The sequence below is a fragment of the Mirounga leonina genome, unplaced genomic scaffold (assembly GCF_011800145.1).
Source record: "Mirounga leonina isolate KUSES-001 unplaced genomic scaffold, KU_Mleo_1.0 Mir_176, whole genome shotgun sequence".
NCBI classification, from domain to species: Eukaryota; Metazoa; Chordata; class Mammalia; order Carnivora; family Phocidae; genus Mirounga; species Mirounga leonina.
This window is the reverse complement of record NW_023270454.1, coordinates 30,722,222-30,740,963: the sequence shown is the minus strand read 5'-3', so window position 1 is coordinate 30,740,963 and position 18,742 is coordinate 30,722,222. Positions and strand designations below refer to the sequence as shown.

Genomic DNA, 18,742 nt, shown 5'->3' with positions numbered 1-18,742 from the left:
TTCCTTTTACATTTAATGTTCACTGAGGAGCGGTTTGTGGGGGAAGGGAAATGGTGGTCAAGTCATGTTTTATGTATTTGAGGAGGCTCATCAAACATCACGTACTAATATCAGAGGTTACACTATTGGAGACCTACAGGCCAGACAGCGGGTTATCTATCCATCTCTATTTATTTTGGCCTGCGCAGATCTGACCCACCTGGGGGCTTGACTTTTCAAGAATTAATTTCCTTCGCTGAAAATTTGGAAGATGTTTCAGAATATGGATTTTTGTTCTCTTAAAATGTCAGATCTGACAATACTGATTTAGATTTTTGCAAGGCAGCTCAGTGGAATCAGCAGCCTCCTCCTTCAGAACAGGCATGTACTTTTGTGCGTTCAGGGATGTTGTAACACCCACCACTCCCTACTGTCTCCCACAGCTTAGCTTAGTATATGCATTTAGGTCATTGGCCCCAGCCAGGTAGGCATCTGAGTTTGAGTCTGCTCCTTATTTGAGGAACAGTCGGCATATATTCTTCTTAGCTGTGGAATTGCCTGAGGAACTAAATGATTTGACACCAGAGGAATCAGGCAGCAATAATCTTGTCCTGTCTCAATTTGGATTACTCCATATTTCACCACTCCTTCCACAAACTTCTATCGGCATCTTCATAGGGTTTCTCGGCATTCATCAGAGTGGTTCGTTGTTACCATAGCACATAGCATAGGCACATCAAAGGGTATCAGTTAGATCTTAATGCACAAAAATATCATGAGTTAACTGCCAAAACTATTATTTTTTTAAAAAAGATTTTATTTATTTATTTGAGAGAGACAGAGCAAGAGCAAGAGCAAGAGAGAACACGAGCAGAGGGAGGGGCAGAGGGAGAGGCAGAAGCAGGACTCCCTGCAGAGCAGGGAGCTGGACCTGGCACTGGATCCCAGGATCCTGAGATCACGACCTGAGGTGAAATCAAGAGTCAGATGTTTAACCGACCGAGCCACCCAGGCGCCCCATTGCCAAAACTATTCTTGATAATACGACATGCGATAAAGCAACTTTAACATCAATTGATCGGTTTTTCATTCAGTTCTGTACTTTATTGGAAGAGACAGAGATCATTTAATCTTCTCGGAGCTCCTGAGGAGATGTCTGTGGAACTATGTGTGGTTTCTAAGACGCACACATGTCTGTATGGGAATAAGATAAATATTTGTATAAGAGTGCTAGGCTGCTTTTGAAAGCCAGTTATAACGGAGGCAAAAATGTTCATAGAATCAATGTCAGTCAAGTCACTTGAGCCCTCCGAAGGAATTAATCTGATTGCTCATCTGCTTTCTTATATGTTTTTGTGGTTGTTATTTCAAGCCATTCCTAGCCTTCTAAAATTGCAACTGCCTGGTACAGAGTTCACTCTTCACAGGGGTAAATATATTAGGAAGCATTGAACTTGTTGTATAAAACACATGTGTGAGCAAGGAATATTTCCCCAAGGTAAGTAATATCTACCAAAATATTTTAAGTAGAATTGTGTAGAACATCTTGGATATTTCCAGTTCTGTTTACTTTTGTTTCTTGGTAATTGAAAAGCCCAAACTGCTTTGTTTTATAAATAATGTTTTATAAATAAATATGCTCCTGTAGGCATAATTCTACATTACCAGATGATCAATTTCAGATTACACTGTGTATAGATGTTTACATATGCAGTATTATTAGTGTGTGGGCAAGCCCAGATAAGACTGAAAATCTAATCATCTTCAGGGGATGCCATAACTAATATTTTTGAAAAATATTATTTTGAGTTGTTTAACTTTTTTTTTTTCCTATTTCAGAGAAATTCCAAACAAACCAGTATGGGCATCCTCACTTCAGAAATGAAGAGACTGGTGCATAGAGGGAAAGTAATGTGTGCAAAACCTCAACACAGGATAGTTAAGAAAGACTTTAGTTTCCAATTTCAGGCATTTGTTTCCCTAACTTGGCAGGCTCTGCTGGCCCCTCTAAAAATGAACAAGGGAAAGAGAGACTGGTCGCAGACTTCTATAAGGAATGGCTCTAAATAGAGTTTCTGGGAGGAATCCCGAGGAAACAGACCTTGCAGCATTGTGGACTGACGCCACAGTCCTGTTTTGCTCAGATCCACTAACTCAGCTCGATGGGCTCAAGGCATTAGCAGACGGCTTCTCCACAAAAAAAGAGTATCCCAGAGGCACGCGCTCATAGAGGCACGAGTGGCTTGGGTCATGATCAAAGAGCGAAGGATCGGGAAATCGACTTACTGGAGAAAGAGACTGTGTTTCGTTTGTCACCCATTGTGTTCTCTTCCTATAGAGCTTTTGCCCGGAGCCAGAGCGCACAACACACACGCCGCCTGCGGGCTTTTGAATCTGAACCCGCAACACCCAACTCGTAAACTGACACCTGTTAAAGGAATTGCCAATGGTGGGCAAAAGCATCTGAACTCGCTTTACCTTCTCGTTGGAGCGCCGCGACCGCCCAGTTAGAGGAGCACCAGCGCCCTGCGCTCCAACCCCCCGGCGAGCGTGCCCAGGGTTTGTCCTTGGCGCAATTGTGCGGCGCTTTTCTGTGGTTCTGCGCGGGTCCAGCTCCCCACCTCTGCTCCTACGAGCAAACAAACAAACAAAAGAAGAAGAAACAACTTCTGGTTGGACGTTGTGGGATTTTTCTCAGCCCTTCCAAGGCGAGAGCTTCTGCCTCCACATCGGCCCCCTGCCACCTCGAGGTCTCCTCTTGCTCGCTGCGCCAGGGACCGCAGCACCCTCGTCCGAGGCTGGGTCCACCCGCCCCGCGGTCGCTTTCGCCTTCGACTTTCCCTGGCCAATTTGGTGAACCCCGACTCCAGGAGCTTCTCGCGGGGTCCTCTCTCTCGAGGAACTGAGAAGCGGAGAGCGAAGGTAGGGGTTTGTGGAAGGGAAAGGAGGCTGCGGTGGTGCAAACGCCCAGAGTATCACACGTGGGGGTCACCCGGGAATTGGGGTGAACGTAGCAGTTGCAGGTGGTAGTGGGGATCCGCGAGGGGGCGCCGAGCTGAGTAGGGTCCCGCCGCGCGGGCTTCCAAACCCGGAGGCAGAGGCGACACCGTGGACGCCGTCCCCCTCCCTCGCCACGGAAACTTCCGTCCAGCCCTTGGCGCGGCGGGACCGTCGCCCCCCACCTTCTGCACCTGTGCAGCCTCCACCTCCGTGCCCCCGCCCCCCACCGGCCTCGCACGCTCTCCGGCTCACCCGGCTGCTGTGCGCGGCGCAGTGCGGTGCCGGAGCGCGCTTGGCCGCAGAGGTCGGCGGGAGAGCAGAGCAGCGCCGGCTCCCAGTGGCTCGCGCGCTCTTCCGCGCGGCGCTGGCTGTCCTGCCCGGTCGGAACGGACGCCGCTGGGCTTGCCTTTGGGACCTTCCAGTGCCCTCTTCGGATCCGAGGGCTAGATAGTCATCGCGCGGACGGGCTGCACACGTCTTGCTTCCACGTCTCAGCAGAAACGCCAGGGCCGGGTAAGTAAGTGTAAGTCCTAACTCTGATTCACATTCTGGCCACGAGAATATCCCCAAAAGAAGAGCTCTGGTCCTATGAAGAGGGTATAGGGGAGGTCCTCATGAGTGTGAGGACTTTTTTTTTTTTCCCCCCTCTCACTTAGGTTGAGGGTGGGGGTTGGGTTGATACCATCACTATTTTCTACTTTAGCTAGAATTTTCCTTTTCTGCTGAAGGTTCTTACTTTTTCCTTGACCTTCTTAGAGAGAGGTCATCATCTTTCCAGAGCAGCGAGTTGTTACTGTTTCTGTCTCTTAAAAAAAAAAAAAAATCAAACACCTGTCTAAAGCAGAAGGTTATATTGGATTCTCCAAAGCTGTTCAAGAATAAATACGTTTATTTAAGCACTCATTAGTTTTGCACCAGAAGGGCTCACCCACTGGGTAGGAGCATATGGTGCACGAGGAGGAGGCAAAAGTAAAAGCTTTAAGACATTTTGCAATAAGGTCACATCATTTAAACTCAGTGACATGAAATAGACAATGCTGTTGGCAAGGAAAGGCCAGAAGTTCAAACACAGGGTAAATGATCCATTACCAGACCCTTAGGTGAATAGTTTCAACTTTCTGCTTATGAAGCCAACAGTCATGTCTTGGATGTAGCATTCTTGGAGTCCACTGCCTTTTCCCTAGGAATAAGTATGGGGTGTGTGGCATGATTTCTGGGATTTTTCCCTGGCAAACACTCCTGGAAGGTTTTGTGATTGACAAGATGTTAAGTTTTATTAAGACCAACCTGTGGTAATAAGAGTTCTGTTGCAAAAGGCCCCGCAAATTTAAATATACAGCTAAAGCAGAAACTGGTTTCCCACTCAGGTAATTTGAAGTTCTTTATCTCTGAAAAAAGAAGCCTGAAGCCATTTTCCTATTCTACAAAGAAATATTTCTAGGGCGCCTGGGGGGCTCAGTTGGTTAAGCGACTGCCTTCGGCTCAGGTCATGATCCTGGAGTCCCGGGATCGAGTCCCACTCCCTGATCAGCAGGGAGTCTGCTTCTCTCTTTGACCCTCCCCCCTCTCATGCTCTCTATCTCATTCTCTCTCTCAAATAAATAAATAAAATCTTTAAAAAAAAAAAGAAATATTTCTATAACGGAAACTCTGAAGATTCACTTATTCAAGAAAACTCTACCATTCACAGTTCTAAAATGATTTGACCCATGTGAATGCTTTCTATTGCTTTGTTTCAAAGAAAGGTTTTTCCCTCATCTACTTATCTTTTAATTGTTGTGCTTTTGAGTTTTGAATCAGTCAGCTCCCTTTATGTACTCTCTTTTCCTCTTCCACTTTTCCAGAAGCCCAATCATAAAATGATACATTCTCTAGGGAGTGCTCTGACCTGGCTGAAAGCCAGCAGTGTGCTTGAGAACTGTGATTAGTGTCCAAATGCAAACTGCCTGTAGATCAATAACCATTCCTGCAGCGAAGCTTTAAATAAAAGGGCTCTGAAATAAAGAAAATGGAACTGAAAAGAAAAGAACAAAATAAGTTAATAAATAAACTAATATCCTTCTCTCTCAGGCTTACTCTCAATTTAGCTTGTGGCAAACCTCAAACTCAGACCTCATGGAGTCTTGTTAATCCTGTTAATGAGTTGTTAGGATTGACTAATTGTGCTGAGGTTAAGGGGAATGATAGAGCCTACCAAATATACACTCCAAGATTTAGATAATTAGTTTCACTTTTTTTTTCCTCTAATTTCTAGAAAATAGAGGCAAATACAAAAGAGGGTCTAGGCTCCTTGGAACATGTTATTTGAAATTTATGCAGACAGAACTAGAATATATCAGTAAAGCCAATATATGAATATATGGGGAAATCTCTCTCTCTCTCTCTCTCTGCAATAAGGCTCCTGTAAGGGTGTGTGTGTGTGTGTGTGTGTGTGTGTGTGTGTGTTTGATAGGCCCCTGAGATAGGAAGTTTCCTTATGGTGTATACTGACTGGAAGTTTTTAATGCTCTAATCAGGGATTGAATTAGGAGGGACCTTGGAACAACTTTCTTGCAAGGGTGGTTACCTGACTAAGAACCAGAAAATAAGCATGAGGATGTCATATCAGAGCAAGGAATTCCGTACAGGCAATTATCTTAAGGAAAGGAAAGGAATTGTTACTTTGTATTTTGCTGACTTCAAGTATTCAGTAAAATTATGTTTTCCTTTAGCTTCGCATTTGTTTTGCCAAATGATTGAGTACCGTTAATGTGTTAGATACTGTGCTAAGGATTAAACAATAGATGGAAAAGATCCAGTTTCTGTCCTGAAAGAGATGGCTGTGGTGGGGAAATAATTGCACTGTGGCTTATGCTTCTTGCAGTATTAGAAGTGAACACAGATTGTTGGGGTAACTGAGAGGCTTCCCAGTTGAGAACGGGGAAAGCAGAGAGGCATGAGAAAAGCTGATGCATTGCTGGAATTGGAAACAGTTTAGTATGACTAAGGCATAACATATGCGTTGATATGTCAGGAGAGATGAAGCCAGAGGATAGGCAGGAATGCGTTCAAGAAAAGCTTTGAATGTCATATAATGGAGTTGGGATTATCTTCTGTAGGCCAGTGTTATCAACTTCTATGTGCAGAACCATTAGTGGGAGAGCAAATTAATGACAACATATATGCATGGTATCAGCAGATCATGCAAAACAGAACCTGTTCCAGAATGTAAGGGAGGGAAAATTAAATGCAGAGAATTGATTACACAAGTGATGGAAGCCGAACAGAGGATGTTGAGGCCACTCAAGGATTAGCAAGAGCAAAGAGTCATTACTACCCCCAGCCAGAGGGATACTGGGAGTATTTGGTGTGACCAAAGCCCAGGGACTAGGGCCATCCACTGGAAATAAAATCACTATGGACTAGTCCTGTGGGAACCAGAGCCACAGAGGGGCTACGGAGGCACTTCCCAGAGGAGAGAGGGAGGGAAAAGAAGACAGAGGCTTCTCCCTCCCTCTGTCCTCTAATTACCTTCCAGTGCTTCCTATGATCAAACTCAGCCAGCGTCCCGAAGACTTGGGAGCCTGAAAATACAGTTTGCAAGAGTTAGCCCTCCAGAGGAAGGGTAAGAAATGGAGCTGGGGGCCCACCCAGACATTGTCTGTGGGCTGAATAAATATGACTCATCTACCAATGTAGGTAGATGCCATTATGATTAATAAAAACCAAATTTATTTAAAAGAGGTTCTGAATTAATGGTGGCAGCCTTTTGTCATTATGACTACATTCAAAACTTACTATGATGTTGGGCTCTGGATGTTTTTACAAGCTTGCAAAGAGAATTTCACATTAGAAACCAATATATTATATTGTTTTAAGCAGTCTGGAGACATGGGGGAAATGATATGATCACATCTGAGTTTCAGAAAGACAATTTTAATGTCAGAGTATGCTCTTTCTCATCAAAGGTAAGAGCCTGTGAGTGGAAACCTTATCCTGTTGTCATTCCCCCAGCACAAATCCTAGGTTCTTGACATAGATTTTTAAATGCTTGCTGAATGCATGTTAGAGTAAATGCAAGGATCACAAGGGTGGAGCCAGGCCTGGCATTTTGCAGATACTCAATTATTATTGTCAAGTGAATGAATGAATGAATGAATGAATGAATGAAAGCAGGAGAAGAGGAGGTGACATAAGTCAGAAGACTATTAGAGTAATTGTGGTAAGAAATCAAGAAGGACAAAGTCAATGTGGCAGAAATGATGAGGACCATTGAGAGAGGTATATCAGATCAGTCTGAGGGTTCTCTTAGATGTGGGGGCTAAAGGTGTTGACAGAGCCTAGAATGGTTACCTGCTTTTTATCTTTACCTGGTGTAATCCATGGGGATAGCATTGACTGGAGTAGGGCATGCAGAAGGAAAAGTCTTGGGGGGCTGTATTTGGGGAAGAAAAGTATCAAAACTTTGATATTTAGAGGTTAGAGAGAGATATACTTCAGATTTGGACATGCTTTTCATATAGATCCTGTGTGGGATTTTGCTGTATGTCAGTAGGAAGTTGATTTCAGATCATCAAAAAATGCAACTGTTTTACACAGGCTACCTATTTTTAACACTAACCCAAACACTAGAAGAAATGGCTATGGAATGGAATCTGCTCAGTTTATCTTAAATATGTTATACTCCCAAAGTCCAGGCACCATGCAAAGGGTTTTAATATTTTTCTCTTTTCTATGCAATTTGCTGCTATATTTATAAATTTAAAGCAGTCAAGATATTGAAGGCCATTTTCTTTGTGTACCTTAAAATTAATTTGATGAGGGGCGCCTGGGTGGCTCAGTCGGTTAAGCGACTGCCTTCGGCTCAGGTCATGATCCTGGAGTCCCGGGATCAAGTCCCGCATCGGGCTCCCAGCTCGGCAGGGAGTCTGCTTCTCCCTCTGACCCTCCTCCCTCTCATGCTCTCTGTCTCTCATTCTCTCTGTCTCAAATAAATAAATAAAATCTTTGAAAAAAAATTAATTTGATGAGTTCATAGAAGTTATAAAATTAATTGGTAAAGTTTCTAACATTCATCCCACTTGAAATAGATTGACTCAATTTGGTAGCATTCACACTGAAATTATATCTATACTATAGGTATTACATTTTACCATTGTAATATATATTTCAGGGACCTGGTTTAATTCATCCATATTTGCAAATAGACTTATTAATGGGCCTGCTTTATTAAAATGTTGCACTATGTGCAATTTTAGGGATCAGGGGACAGGTATTTTGAGCCCTAATCAAAATGAAACCAATCCATTTGTGATACTCCTTCGTGTCGCCCTTATGTTTTCCTTGTTCCATATTTCTTCTTCTTCTTCTTCATTTTTCTAGTTGTAGATTCTTGTTCTAGTTGCTGAAAATGGGCCCAGTAGGTGCAGAGGCTGATGAGAACCAGACAGTGGAAGAAATGAAGGTGGAGAAGTATCATCCACAGCAAACCACTCCTAGAGGTGAGCTGGCCCCCGACCCTGAGCCAGAGCTTATAGACAGCACCATGCTGATTGAGGTACAGATTATCCTCATATTAGCTTATTGCTCCATCATCTTGCTTGGGGTAATTGGAAACTCTTTGGTGATTCATGTGGTGATCAAATTCAAGAGCATGCGCACAGTAACCAACTTTTTCATTGCCAATCTGGCTGTGGCAGATCTTCTGGTGAACACCCTGTGCTTGCCATTCACTCTTACGTACACCTTGATGGGGGAGTGGAAAATGGGTCTTGTCCTATGCCACCTGGTTCCCTATGCCCAGGGCCTGGCAGTACAAGTGTCCACCATCACCTTGACAGTCATTGCCCTGGACCGGCACCGTTGCATCGTCTACCACCTGGAGAGCAAGATCTCCAAGAGAATCAGCTTCCTGATTATTGGCATGGCCTGGGGCATCAGCGCCCTGCTAGCCAGCCCCCTGGCCATCTTCCGCGAGTATTCGCTGATTGAGATTATTCCTGACTTTGAGATTGTGGTCTGTACAGAGAAGTGGCCTGGCGAGGAGAAGAACATCTATGGCACTGTCTACAGCCTTTCTTCCTTGCTAATCCTGTATGTGTTGCCTCTTTGCATCATATCCTTTTCCTACACCCGTATCTGGAGTAAACTTAAGAACCATGTGAGCCCTGGAGCTGCCAATGATCACTACCATCAGCGAAGGCAGAAGACCACCAAAATGCTGGTGTGTGTGGTCGTGGTGTTTGCGGTCAGCTGGTTGCCTCTCCACGCCTTCCAGCTTGCTGTGGACATTGACAACCAAGTCCTCGACCTGAAGGAGTACAAACTCATCTTCACTGTGCTCCACATTATCGCCATGTGTTCCACCTTTGCCAACCCCCTCCTCTATGGCTGGATGAACAGCAACTATAGGAAGGCTTTCCTCGCAGCCTTCCGCTGTGAGCAGAGGTTGGATGCCATCCACTCTGAGGTGTCTGTGACATTCAAGACTAAAAAGAACCTGGAAGTCAAAAAGAACAATGGCCCCCGTGACTCTTTCACGGAGGCTACCAACGTCTAAGGAAGCTCTGGTATGAAAATTGGTAGCTGAATTCTGACCAGAGCTATAAATCTGGTTGAGGAGAGCTCCCAGGTGCATCCTGATTTCCCACTTTAAGGAAGAAAAGGAGGATCTGAATGGAAGCATCTGCAGTAGAATCTGTGGAAACCTGGGTGGCAAAGCGTTGGTGATAAGACTCCTATTCAAAGATACAACACGCAGTTTGCCTATGGTTGCTCGGATGGTCGGTCAAAGTCTGAGTAAAAGCAGAGAGGGATGCTTTTGACTACTTCCCAGAATGAAGGAAACCCGAACAAGGAATTGGCATTATCAGCATTGCTAAAAAATGATGGCTAAATGAGTTGCCTTTCAAATCATATTAGGGCGTCGACAGGGGGTGATGTGCTGCTCACTGCCCCCTCATCTGAGGAAAAGACTACCCAAAATCAATTTCCCTAGGGAGCCACAGGCTCTTCTTTATTGTATTTTTTAAAAACTATTCTTCCTATGGACCAGTCCTTCAGGGAGCATTACCAACTATTTGAACGACTTACAGGAAGTCAGCTGAAATTTGCTATATAATTAGTATTTTGGCCAGTGATGGGGGAAATCTTTATCCAGTTAGCCAATTGTTCTTAAAACCAAATGCACATTTAGTGAAAACTTTCTTCAACTCAGAATAGAAGGCTGAAATTCTCAGAATTATAGAAATGTAAACAGTCATGTAGCTTCTCATTTCAAGTTGTGACTGCTTTATATAGATACTATTTACCTAACAAATAAGCATACAGCTCAAAACTTTTAATCACTTCTAATTGTTGTATCCTTTGGAACATGTATTATTCCTATGTTAGAGCTGAGTTTGTCTTCACTAAAAATTAATTCCGATTAGGAAATAATTTTTGTGGCATTTTGCAACATTTTGTGGTTATTTGTAAACAGTTTTTGCATAGATACGTAGCTCTAATGTGTTTACAGAACACTGCAGTGTTATTTTTTGAAATTCATCTTCCATGGACCCATTCAGAATTAATAAAACAATATAATTTCATCAAAATGGAACCACCTGGTAAGAGATATTAAAAACATTGCATTCATTACACTTTGCAAACATTCTACTTGGACCAATTTAAACATAAATTATCCTCCTCTCAAAATACTTAGCTATGTATTTTGGATAACTTATAAATATATACATAATAAAATTTTACCTATAAATAGTGGAGTGTAGATGCTATAATATTTTTCATTGAATGATTTTGGGAACACAATTTTTATTTTAATAGTACCCAATCGGAGATGCTTAAAACCCTAGTATGTTTATGAAAACTCACTGAGATGTTAAAATATTTGTACTTCTTTGGGTGCTGTTAAAGAAGATTTATTGTAATAACATTTTGTCAGTATGACTGAATTTGTGAATAGATTTCTTAAATTTTAAAAAGCTTCAATATGAATATTACATTTAGTTACAAACATTAACGTTATGAACAGGAGAGTTTCATTTTATGGATATATTTAAAATTCATACTATGGCTCTTGTTGAATTACTTCCAATGAAGAAGTAAAGCTCTTGATGTGGACTTGACGTGGGCTTCAGTGGAATACTGAAAAAGAATGAAAACAGTGAAAGAGTAAGAAGTAAACAAAAAGTAATATATATATGTAACATATCATGTAATGGATGAGTTGATTTTTCTGTTGGACTTGACATAACTATCCAAGAAGAAGCTTTTTGTCCTTTAAATAGCAGTTACTTTGTTTAAGATGTTAATAGATAATTGTGGTTAAAAGTGTTGTCTTTCCCTCTTGGAGAATTCTTACCCTGTAGGAAATGTGTATGTTACTGTATCACCAGTTGTAGTAGTAAATTATTGGAATCCAATTAATGATCCATTAATATATGTGATCTAATTAATTCTGTTAACCCATTAACAAAATATCTTATGTAGTGATTTTATCTGTTGAAATAAAAAGACTTTGGGAAATTAGAGAAATTGTGTGATATTTTATATCAGAGTTTCTGTCCAAGATGAAATAGTAGGCCTTTGACACAACCAAAAAAAGGAAAATAATGGTGACTCCTAGACAGTTTAGCTCTCTTTCCTTTCTGTACATGAACATGAGTCAATGTATTCACTCCTATGGCTGCAATTATAATTCATATTTTTGCAGTGTTTGAATCTTTAAGACCAGACCTTTTTTCTAACTTCAAACCTGTATCTTCATCAGCTGACTTGACATGTCTACATGGGTGTCTCATCAGCGGATTAAATCGAACATGTCTAAAACAGAACCTGCCATTTTGATCCACACCCCACTTCACCTCTACTTTGTTTTCCTGTATTTCTTTTCTAGTCATGATGCTGCTATTAATCTAGTTCCCTAAAGCCTTACACTTTGGAGTCACCCTTGACACTTGGGTCTCCTTATCACACATGTCCAATCAATTCCTACATTTTGTTCTGATTCCTAGATGTTGCTTGCATCAGTTCATTTTTCTTCATCCTTATGCTCCCCACCATGGTTCAGGTTGTGATTATCTTCCTAGACCTGGTATTATCTCTCATCTGGTTTAATGTTACAGCTTCCTAATTGGTCTCTCTATATCCAGTCATCTTCCTATCCAATTCACCTTTTACCCACCTGCCAGAGTTATTTTTCAAAAACTCAAATTTTATCAAATCACTCTTCTGATGACAACTCTTCAATGTCTCCTCATCATCCTTATGCTAGAGTCAAAATCTTTTTATGAGTTGGAAGGCTCTTTAGTACCTGACTCTACTTACACGTTTTATCCCTTGCAAATTCTCTTTCTATAATTTTTGCTGCTAGATTTTAAGCATATGAGGGCGGGGGACAGAGACTCTTTTAATCATTGTGGTACCACAGGTATTTGCAGCTTCTGGCACCAATTAGTGATCAATAAATATCCATCAAGGAAACTGAGTCAATGAGTCAAGTAAATATTAAAGCCAAGATTTGAAGATAGAGCTGTAAGATTGTAAGCCATACACTTGTCCTAGTTTTGTTATACAACTTGTAGGAAAGTAAGGGTTTAGCCATACAGGAGTCAAGGAAAGATGCATATTTGTTCCAGATTAGGGTTTTTATTGAAGGCCATTAAGTATAACACTTGTATAATTGGGAAGGGCTCTATACATATACTCCATTTAGGGTTCATTCAAAATTATCTAGAACCTTGCACAAGGGAAGCATAGAAAAGCCAGTGCATTATACTCGTCATAATTCAGATAACTGAAAAGAAGTCATGCTAGGTATTTCCAGCAAAAAGTCATTTAATACAGGAAATTAAAATCTTGCAAAACCACTGGAAGAATTGGAGAAGTGAAGGTGAGGAAAAGCTGCCACTGGCATTGAAGAAACCAGGAAGTGAGTATTATACTTAAAAAAATAAGTATTAAACTAAAAAAAAAAAAAAAAAAAAAAAACAGCTCCCAACAGCTATTTTTTTATTGGCTATAATTAGAGAGTATGGATAGAATCATACGAAACCATACGAAATCATATGAAACCACTTTTCATGCCTACAACAGAGAGTGGACGATGTACAGGACGGAGTACAGGTGCATCCATTAAAATCTTATTGCCTCCTAATGTCTGTTGATAGATGAATGGACACACACACACACACACACACACACGAATATTAGCCATAAAAAATGAGATTTTGCCATGTGTGACAACATGGATGGGTATTATGTCTAGTGAAATAAGTCAGACAGAGAAAGACAAATACCATATGATTTTACTTGTATAGGGAATCTAGAAAACAAAACAGACAAAAATTTATGGGAGCTAACCCATAAATACAGAGAACAAACTGATGCCCGCTTGAGTGGAGGGTGGTAGGAAATGGGCAAAATAAGTGAAGGGGAATGGGAGGTACAGGCTTCCAGTTATGGAATGAGTAAGTCAAGACATAAAAAGTATAGTATAGGGAATATGGTCAATGGTTTTGTAATCGCTTTGTATGTGTCAGATGATAGCTACACTTGTGAGCATAGTATAACATATAGACTTGTCCAAACACTGTATTGTACATCTGAAACTGATGTAATATGTGTCAACGAGATTTCAATTAAAAAAATCTTATTGTCTCCTGCTAAGCCCATAATCCTGCCCCCTTCTCGCACCATAGCCTCAACAATGCCTTTTGCTTCTCTTTTGCTTTTCAAAATTCATGTGAGTATCTCTCATTTGTGGAATACAACTCTAGCCTTGCTGGCAGGGATTTGGGGAAATGTAGTTCTTAGGTTTCTATCCCATAAGGTTCAGGGAGAGCATGGGAGGGAGAATATGTTGTCTAATTGCTGTCAGACAATTTGGCAATGTTGAGAATTGCCCAGATGGTGTTAATTTCTAGTTTCAGCCTCATCCTCTCTTAGTGTTTGTTTGTTTGTTTATTTTTTGTTTTTTGGGGTTTTTTTTGGTTTTTCAGAGTTACAGTGATGCAGTTTGATTGTATCTTTTTTTTCCTTTTCTGGTTTCAAGGCCAATGGGTTAAAGATACTCTTTAAAATTGGCCCATTAGTACAGAGGAACTGAGGAATAAAGCATAAAGAAAGAACTCCCCCCCCCCCGACCATGGTAGGTTGATTGGAATGGAGGAAGAAAGAATTATATCAAGACTTAATGATTAGGGGCGCCTGGGTGACTCAGTAGGTTAAGCATCTGCCTTTGGCTCAGGTCATGATCCCAGGGTCCTGGGATCAAGCCCCATGTCGGGCTCCCTGCTCAGCAGGAGAGTCTGCTTCTCCCTCTGCCTCTGCCCCTCTCCTCTGCTCCTGCTCGCCACTCTCACTCTCTCTCAGTCTCTCTCTCTCTCAAATAAATAAAATCTTTTTAAAAAAAAAAAGACTTAATGATCTAAAAACCACAGAAGAATATAAATTCTGGATTAACTAGGATGATCAAAGGAAATGATATCTCAGGGAGAATACAATCTTTAAAATTTTCAAGTTGATAAGGGATGAAATATGAATGTATAAAGAATGATTTGTGAGGATTTATAAAAGACACCTGTTAGATCACTGACCTTTTTTCTTCAGTGGTACACTAGTCCGGTGTACACAGACTTCACAGATTTTCCTAGATATGGGTGAGGTTATAGGGAAGATGGACTGTGGGTTAGATAGTTCACAAGTTATTTATAACTCCAACTCTTTCTTGTTAGTCCATGAATATGTAACTGAATGGAAGTAAATGAAAATGACTAACTCTGAATCTACTCTTCTTTGTAAATCATTGCCAAGTTTTAACACTTTAACAAATTACTTGGCAAACACCACATAGCAGATTGTGATACAGACACGTAGTGTCACATTAAATTAAAAAATGCTACATTATCCTCACAAAAAATAAAGGAAAAAATAAGTGAATATTTTTTATCATTATATTCTAAGATAGCATGAAACAGATGATTAGAGTCATGAGTATTATACTTAAAAAAAAACAACAAAAAAACAGCTCCCAACAGCTATTTTTTTAGTGGCTATAATTAGAGAGTATGGATAGAATTTTGGAACTGTCAATGTTATGATGTGATGCTACTTTTATGAAAAACATAGTTGAGCATATACTTTGAGCAGTTTTGTTACTCATGCTAATCATTTGTACCGATATATATTCACCATGCCTTAAAAAATACATTTTGCCCATCAGCACATTCTTTTTTTTAAAATTAATTAATTATTTTTTTATTTTTTATTTACATATAATGTATTATTTGTTTCAGGGGTACAGGTCTGTGATTTATCAGTCTTACACAATTCACAGCACCACCATAGCGCATACCCTCCCCAATGTCTATCACCCAGCCACTCCATCCCTCCCACCCCAGTCTACTCCAGCAACCCTCAGTTTGTTTCCTGACCTGAGATTAAGAATCTCTTATGGATTGTCTCCCTCTCTGGTTCCATTTTGTTTCATTTTTCTCTCCCTTGCCCTATGATCCTCTGCCTTGTTTCTCAAATTCCTCATATCAGTGAGATCATATGATAACCATCTTTCTTTGATGGACTTACTTCACTTAGCATAATACCCTCTAGTTCCATCCATGTCGTTGCAAATGGCAAGATTTCATTTTTTTGATAGTTGCATGGTATTCCATTGTATATATATACCACCTCTTCTTTATCCATTCATCTGTTGATGGACATCTAGGCTCTTTCCATAGTTTGGCTATTGTGGACATTGCTGCTATAAACATTGGGGTGCACGTGCCCCTTCGGATCCCTACATTTGTATCTTTGGGGTAAATACCCCGTAGTGCAATTGCTGGGTCATAGGGTAGCTCTATTTTCAACTTTTCGAGGAACCTAGGTACTCTTTTCCAGAGTGGCTCCACCAGCTTGCATTCCCACCAACAGTGTAGGAGGGTTCCCCTTTCTCTGCATCCTTGTCAACATCTGTCATTTCCTGACTGGTTAATTTTAGCCATTCTGACTGGTGTGAGGTGGTATCTCATTGTGGTTTTGATTTGTATTTCCCTGATGTCAAGTGATGTTGAGCAGTATTTCATATGTCTGTTGGCCATTTGGATGTCTTCTCTGCAGAAATGTCTGTTCATGTCTTCTGCCCATTTCTTGACTGGATCATTTGTTCTTTGGGTGTTGAGTTTGATAATTTCTTTATAGATATTGGATACTAGCCCTTTATCTGATATGTCATTTGCAAATATCTTTTCCCATTCTGTCGGTTGTCTTTGGGTTTTGTTGACTGTTTCTTTTACTGTGCAAAAGCTTTTTATCTTGATGGAGTCCCAATAGTTCATTTTTGCCCTTGCTTCCCTTGCCTTTGGTGATATTTCTAGGAAGAAGTTGCTGTGGCTGAGGTCGAAGAGGTTGCTGCCTGTGTTCTCCTCTAGGATTTTGATGGATTCCTGTCTCACATTGAGGTCTTTCATCCATTTTGAGTCTATTTTTGTGTGTGGTGTAAGGAAATGGTCCAGTTTCATTCTTCTGCATGTGGCTGTCCAATTTCCCCAACACCATTTGTTGAAGAGACTGTCTTTTTTCCATTGGACATTCTTTCCAGCTTTGTCAAAGATGAGTTGACCCTAGAGTTGAGGGTCCATTTCTGGGCTCTCTATTCTGTTCCACTGACCTATGTGCCTGTTTTTGGGCCAGTACCATACTGTCTTGATGATGACAGCTTTGTAATAGAGCTTGAAGTCCGGAATTGTGATGCCACCAGCTTTGCTTTTCTTTTTCAAATTTCCTCTGGCTTATTTGGGGCCTTTTCCACCAGCACATTCTTAAAGATAGTTTTACGACTGTGCAATTATGTCATCCTTGCAGAGAACTCATAGTATTAAACAAATTAACAGCCATTCTTGTAATATGTTCTGTTATTCCCAAGCCTATGTTCCTCCCATAGTTTCTTTCTCCTATCATCCTCCTCCCCCCCCAATTCTGTTTTCCACTGCCAGAGACTGGCCTGAAGGACAGGTGATGCAAGTGGGCTCTACGGAGCAGGTGATATATTCCATAATGCACGAGAGGCCCACAGGTGAATCTACAGCAGACAAGGCTTAGAGCTGAAGTGAGGAAGATCAGAGCAACAGCTAAGTCCAAGGAAGCAGTGTCTTAAGGAGGTCATGAAACTAAGTGACAGCATCTGGGTGGGGATTGGATCAAACCAGGAACCAGGAATGCTGAAACAAGAGGGAGGCAGGAGCAAAGTAATGGCTGCACCACTGGATCTGTAATGCTGAACGAAGGGTTCTGGAGCAAGGTGGAAAATCTTAGATAAGCATCTCCTTACATGGATTGTGTATACTTAGGAAATCAACAATAACTTTTTTTTTAATTAAAATCACCTACAAACTCTCATAACTCTCTAGAAGGAAACATTTTAATTTAATTATTGATTTTTTAATAGCTGGGAGTTCATTCAATAAATAATTACATAATAAGTGTACTGAGCCTTAAAATAATAAATTCTTGTGATAATTGTTTCCTGCTTTTTACCAGCTAGGGAAGAGGTAGGTGTATGTGAGGGAGTGCTCTACCAAGTGTTCACTGTTGTCTTTTTTGTTTTTTTTTCCTGTTGGGAGAGGAAGACGTGGAGGGGAAAGTTAGGATGGAGGGGAAAGGGCAGCAACATTCTAAAGAAATGGGGCAGAAGATCCCCAGTATTCTCCCATTTGTCTGCATTGAGTAGATCATGTGGGTACCAACTCACTGGAAGATTCCCTGAATTTCTGCAGCATTGCTGAAATCTCAACCAGCCCCAGCACTCAGAATCAACCCCCTACTATTTTATATTTTAATTAAAATAAAATTTACAGTAATATGCATGGATTTAGGTATATAATTCTATGAGTTTTCACAAGTGTATACACATATGTGATCATTTACCTCAATCAAGAGGTAGACTTTTCATCACTTCATGTCCACTTCCAGTCAATGTCCACCCTACCCTGATAGCAACCATCATGCTGATTTTTGTCGCCGTAGATTAATTTTGTCTCGCCTTCAACTTTGTACACTTGAAGCCATAGAATATGTATTGTTTTGAATCTAGCATCTTTTGCATAATCCAATGATTTGGAGATTCATCCAGGTTGGTACATGTATCATTAATTCATTCTGATTTTATTGCTGGGTCACATTCATTTGTGTCAGTATACCACAATTTATTTATCCATTCTCTTGATATATGTTTGGATTATTTCAAGTTTTTGGCCTTTATGGCTAAACCTGCAATAAATATGCTTTCCTAAGTCCTTTTTTAGAGATATATTTTTATATTCCTTAAGAAAATAAAAAAGTAGCTGAATTACTAGGTCATAAAGTAGATATATAGTGAACTTTATGAGAAATAGCCAATACATTTCCCAAATGGTTACTCTCCCCCTTGAAATATTTGAGAGATCCAAGTTGTTCCACACTTTGTAACATTTGGTGTTGTTACTGTTTCTAATTTTTTCCATTGCAGTAGAATGTACTTTTGACTGGCATTTCTCTGATGACTAATGATGTTGATCACTTCTTGATATGCTTATTCATCATTCATATGTCTTCTTTAGAGAAGTGTTTGTTTATATCAATTACCCATTATGTAAAATTCGATTTAATAGTCTTTGCTGTTGTTTTTTATTGAGTTTTAGTGGGTCTTTATAAATTGTGTGTGTGGGGCGCCTGGGTGGCTCAGTTGGTTAAGCGACTGCCTTCAGCTCAGGTCATGATCCCAGGGTCCTGGGATCAAGTCCCACATCGG

The 18,742-nt window shown here is 40.7% G+C and overlaps 2 protein-coding genes across 3 annotated transcripts; one reads left to right on the top strand and one right to left on the bottom strand.

The window, feature by feature from the left end:
• Positions 1-955: 955 nt before the first annotated feature.
• Positions 956-8,153, bottom strand: LOC118022534. The gene is made up of 5 exons (XM_035023251.1): positions 8,112-8,153; positions 7,329-7,393; positions 3,908-4,016; positions 3,232-3,422; positions 956-2,608 (listed from the first exon to the last, which is right to left on the bottom strand). Exons 1-5 carry the CDS (start codon positions 8,151-8,153, stop codon positions 2,134-2,136), a joined length of 882 nt encoding a protein of 293 aa, XP_034879142.1. The 3' UTR covers positions 956-2,133.
• On the top strand, positions 3,323-11,487 carry NPY2R (neuropeptide Y receptor Y2). 2 transcript variants are annotated; one of them, XM_035022857.1, is made up of 2 exons: positions 3,323-3,492; positions 8,360-11,487. In XM_035022857.1, the coding sequence occupies exon 2, from the start codon at positions 8,369-8,371 to the stop codon at positions 9,515-9,517; it is 1,149 nt and encodes a 382-aa protein (XP_034878748.1). In that variant the 5' UTR covers positions 3,323-3,492; positions 8,360-8,368; the 3' UTR covers positions 9,518-11,487. The 2 variants fall into 2 exon arrangements, with proteins under 2 accessions (XP_034878748.1, XP_034878747.1); XM_035022856.1 differs by having other exon boundaries at positions 3,324-3,492; positions 8,341-11,487.
• Positions 11,488-18,742: the final 7,255 nt, after the last annotated feature.

What these genes read in the sequence shown, in the direction of transcription:
- LOC118022534 (XM_035023251.1), bottom strand. Translation starts at nt 8,153, where the DNA reads ATGGATGAATTAAACCAGGTCCCTGAAATATATATTACAATG. An exon ending in ATCCCCATGGATTACACCAG is followed by an intron (nt 4,017 to 7,328) that starts GTAAAGATAAAA and finishes CCTTGCCAACAG; the next exon opens with CATTGTCTATTTCATGTCAC. An exon ending in GCGCCGCGCACAGCAGCCGG is followed by an intron (nt 2,609 to 3,231) that starts GTGAGCCGGAGA and finishes GTTTGCTCGTAG; the next exon opens with GAGCAGAGGTGGGGAGCTGG.
- NPY2R (XM_035022857.1), top strand. Translation starts at nt 8,369, where the DNA reads ATGGGCCCAGTAGGTGCAGAGGCTGATGAGAACCAGACAGTGGAAGAA.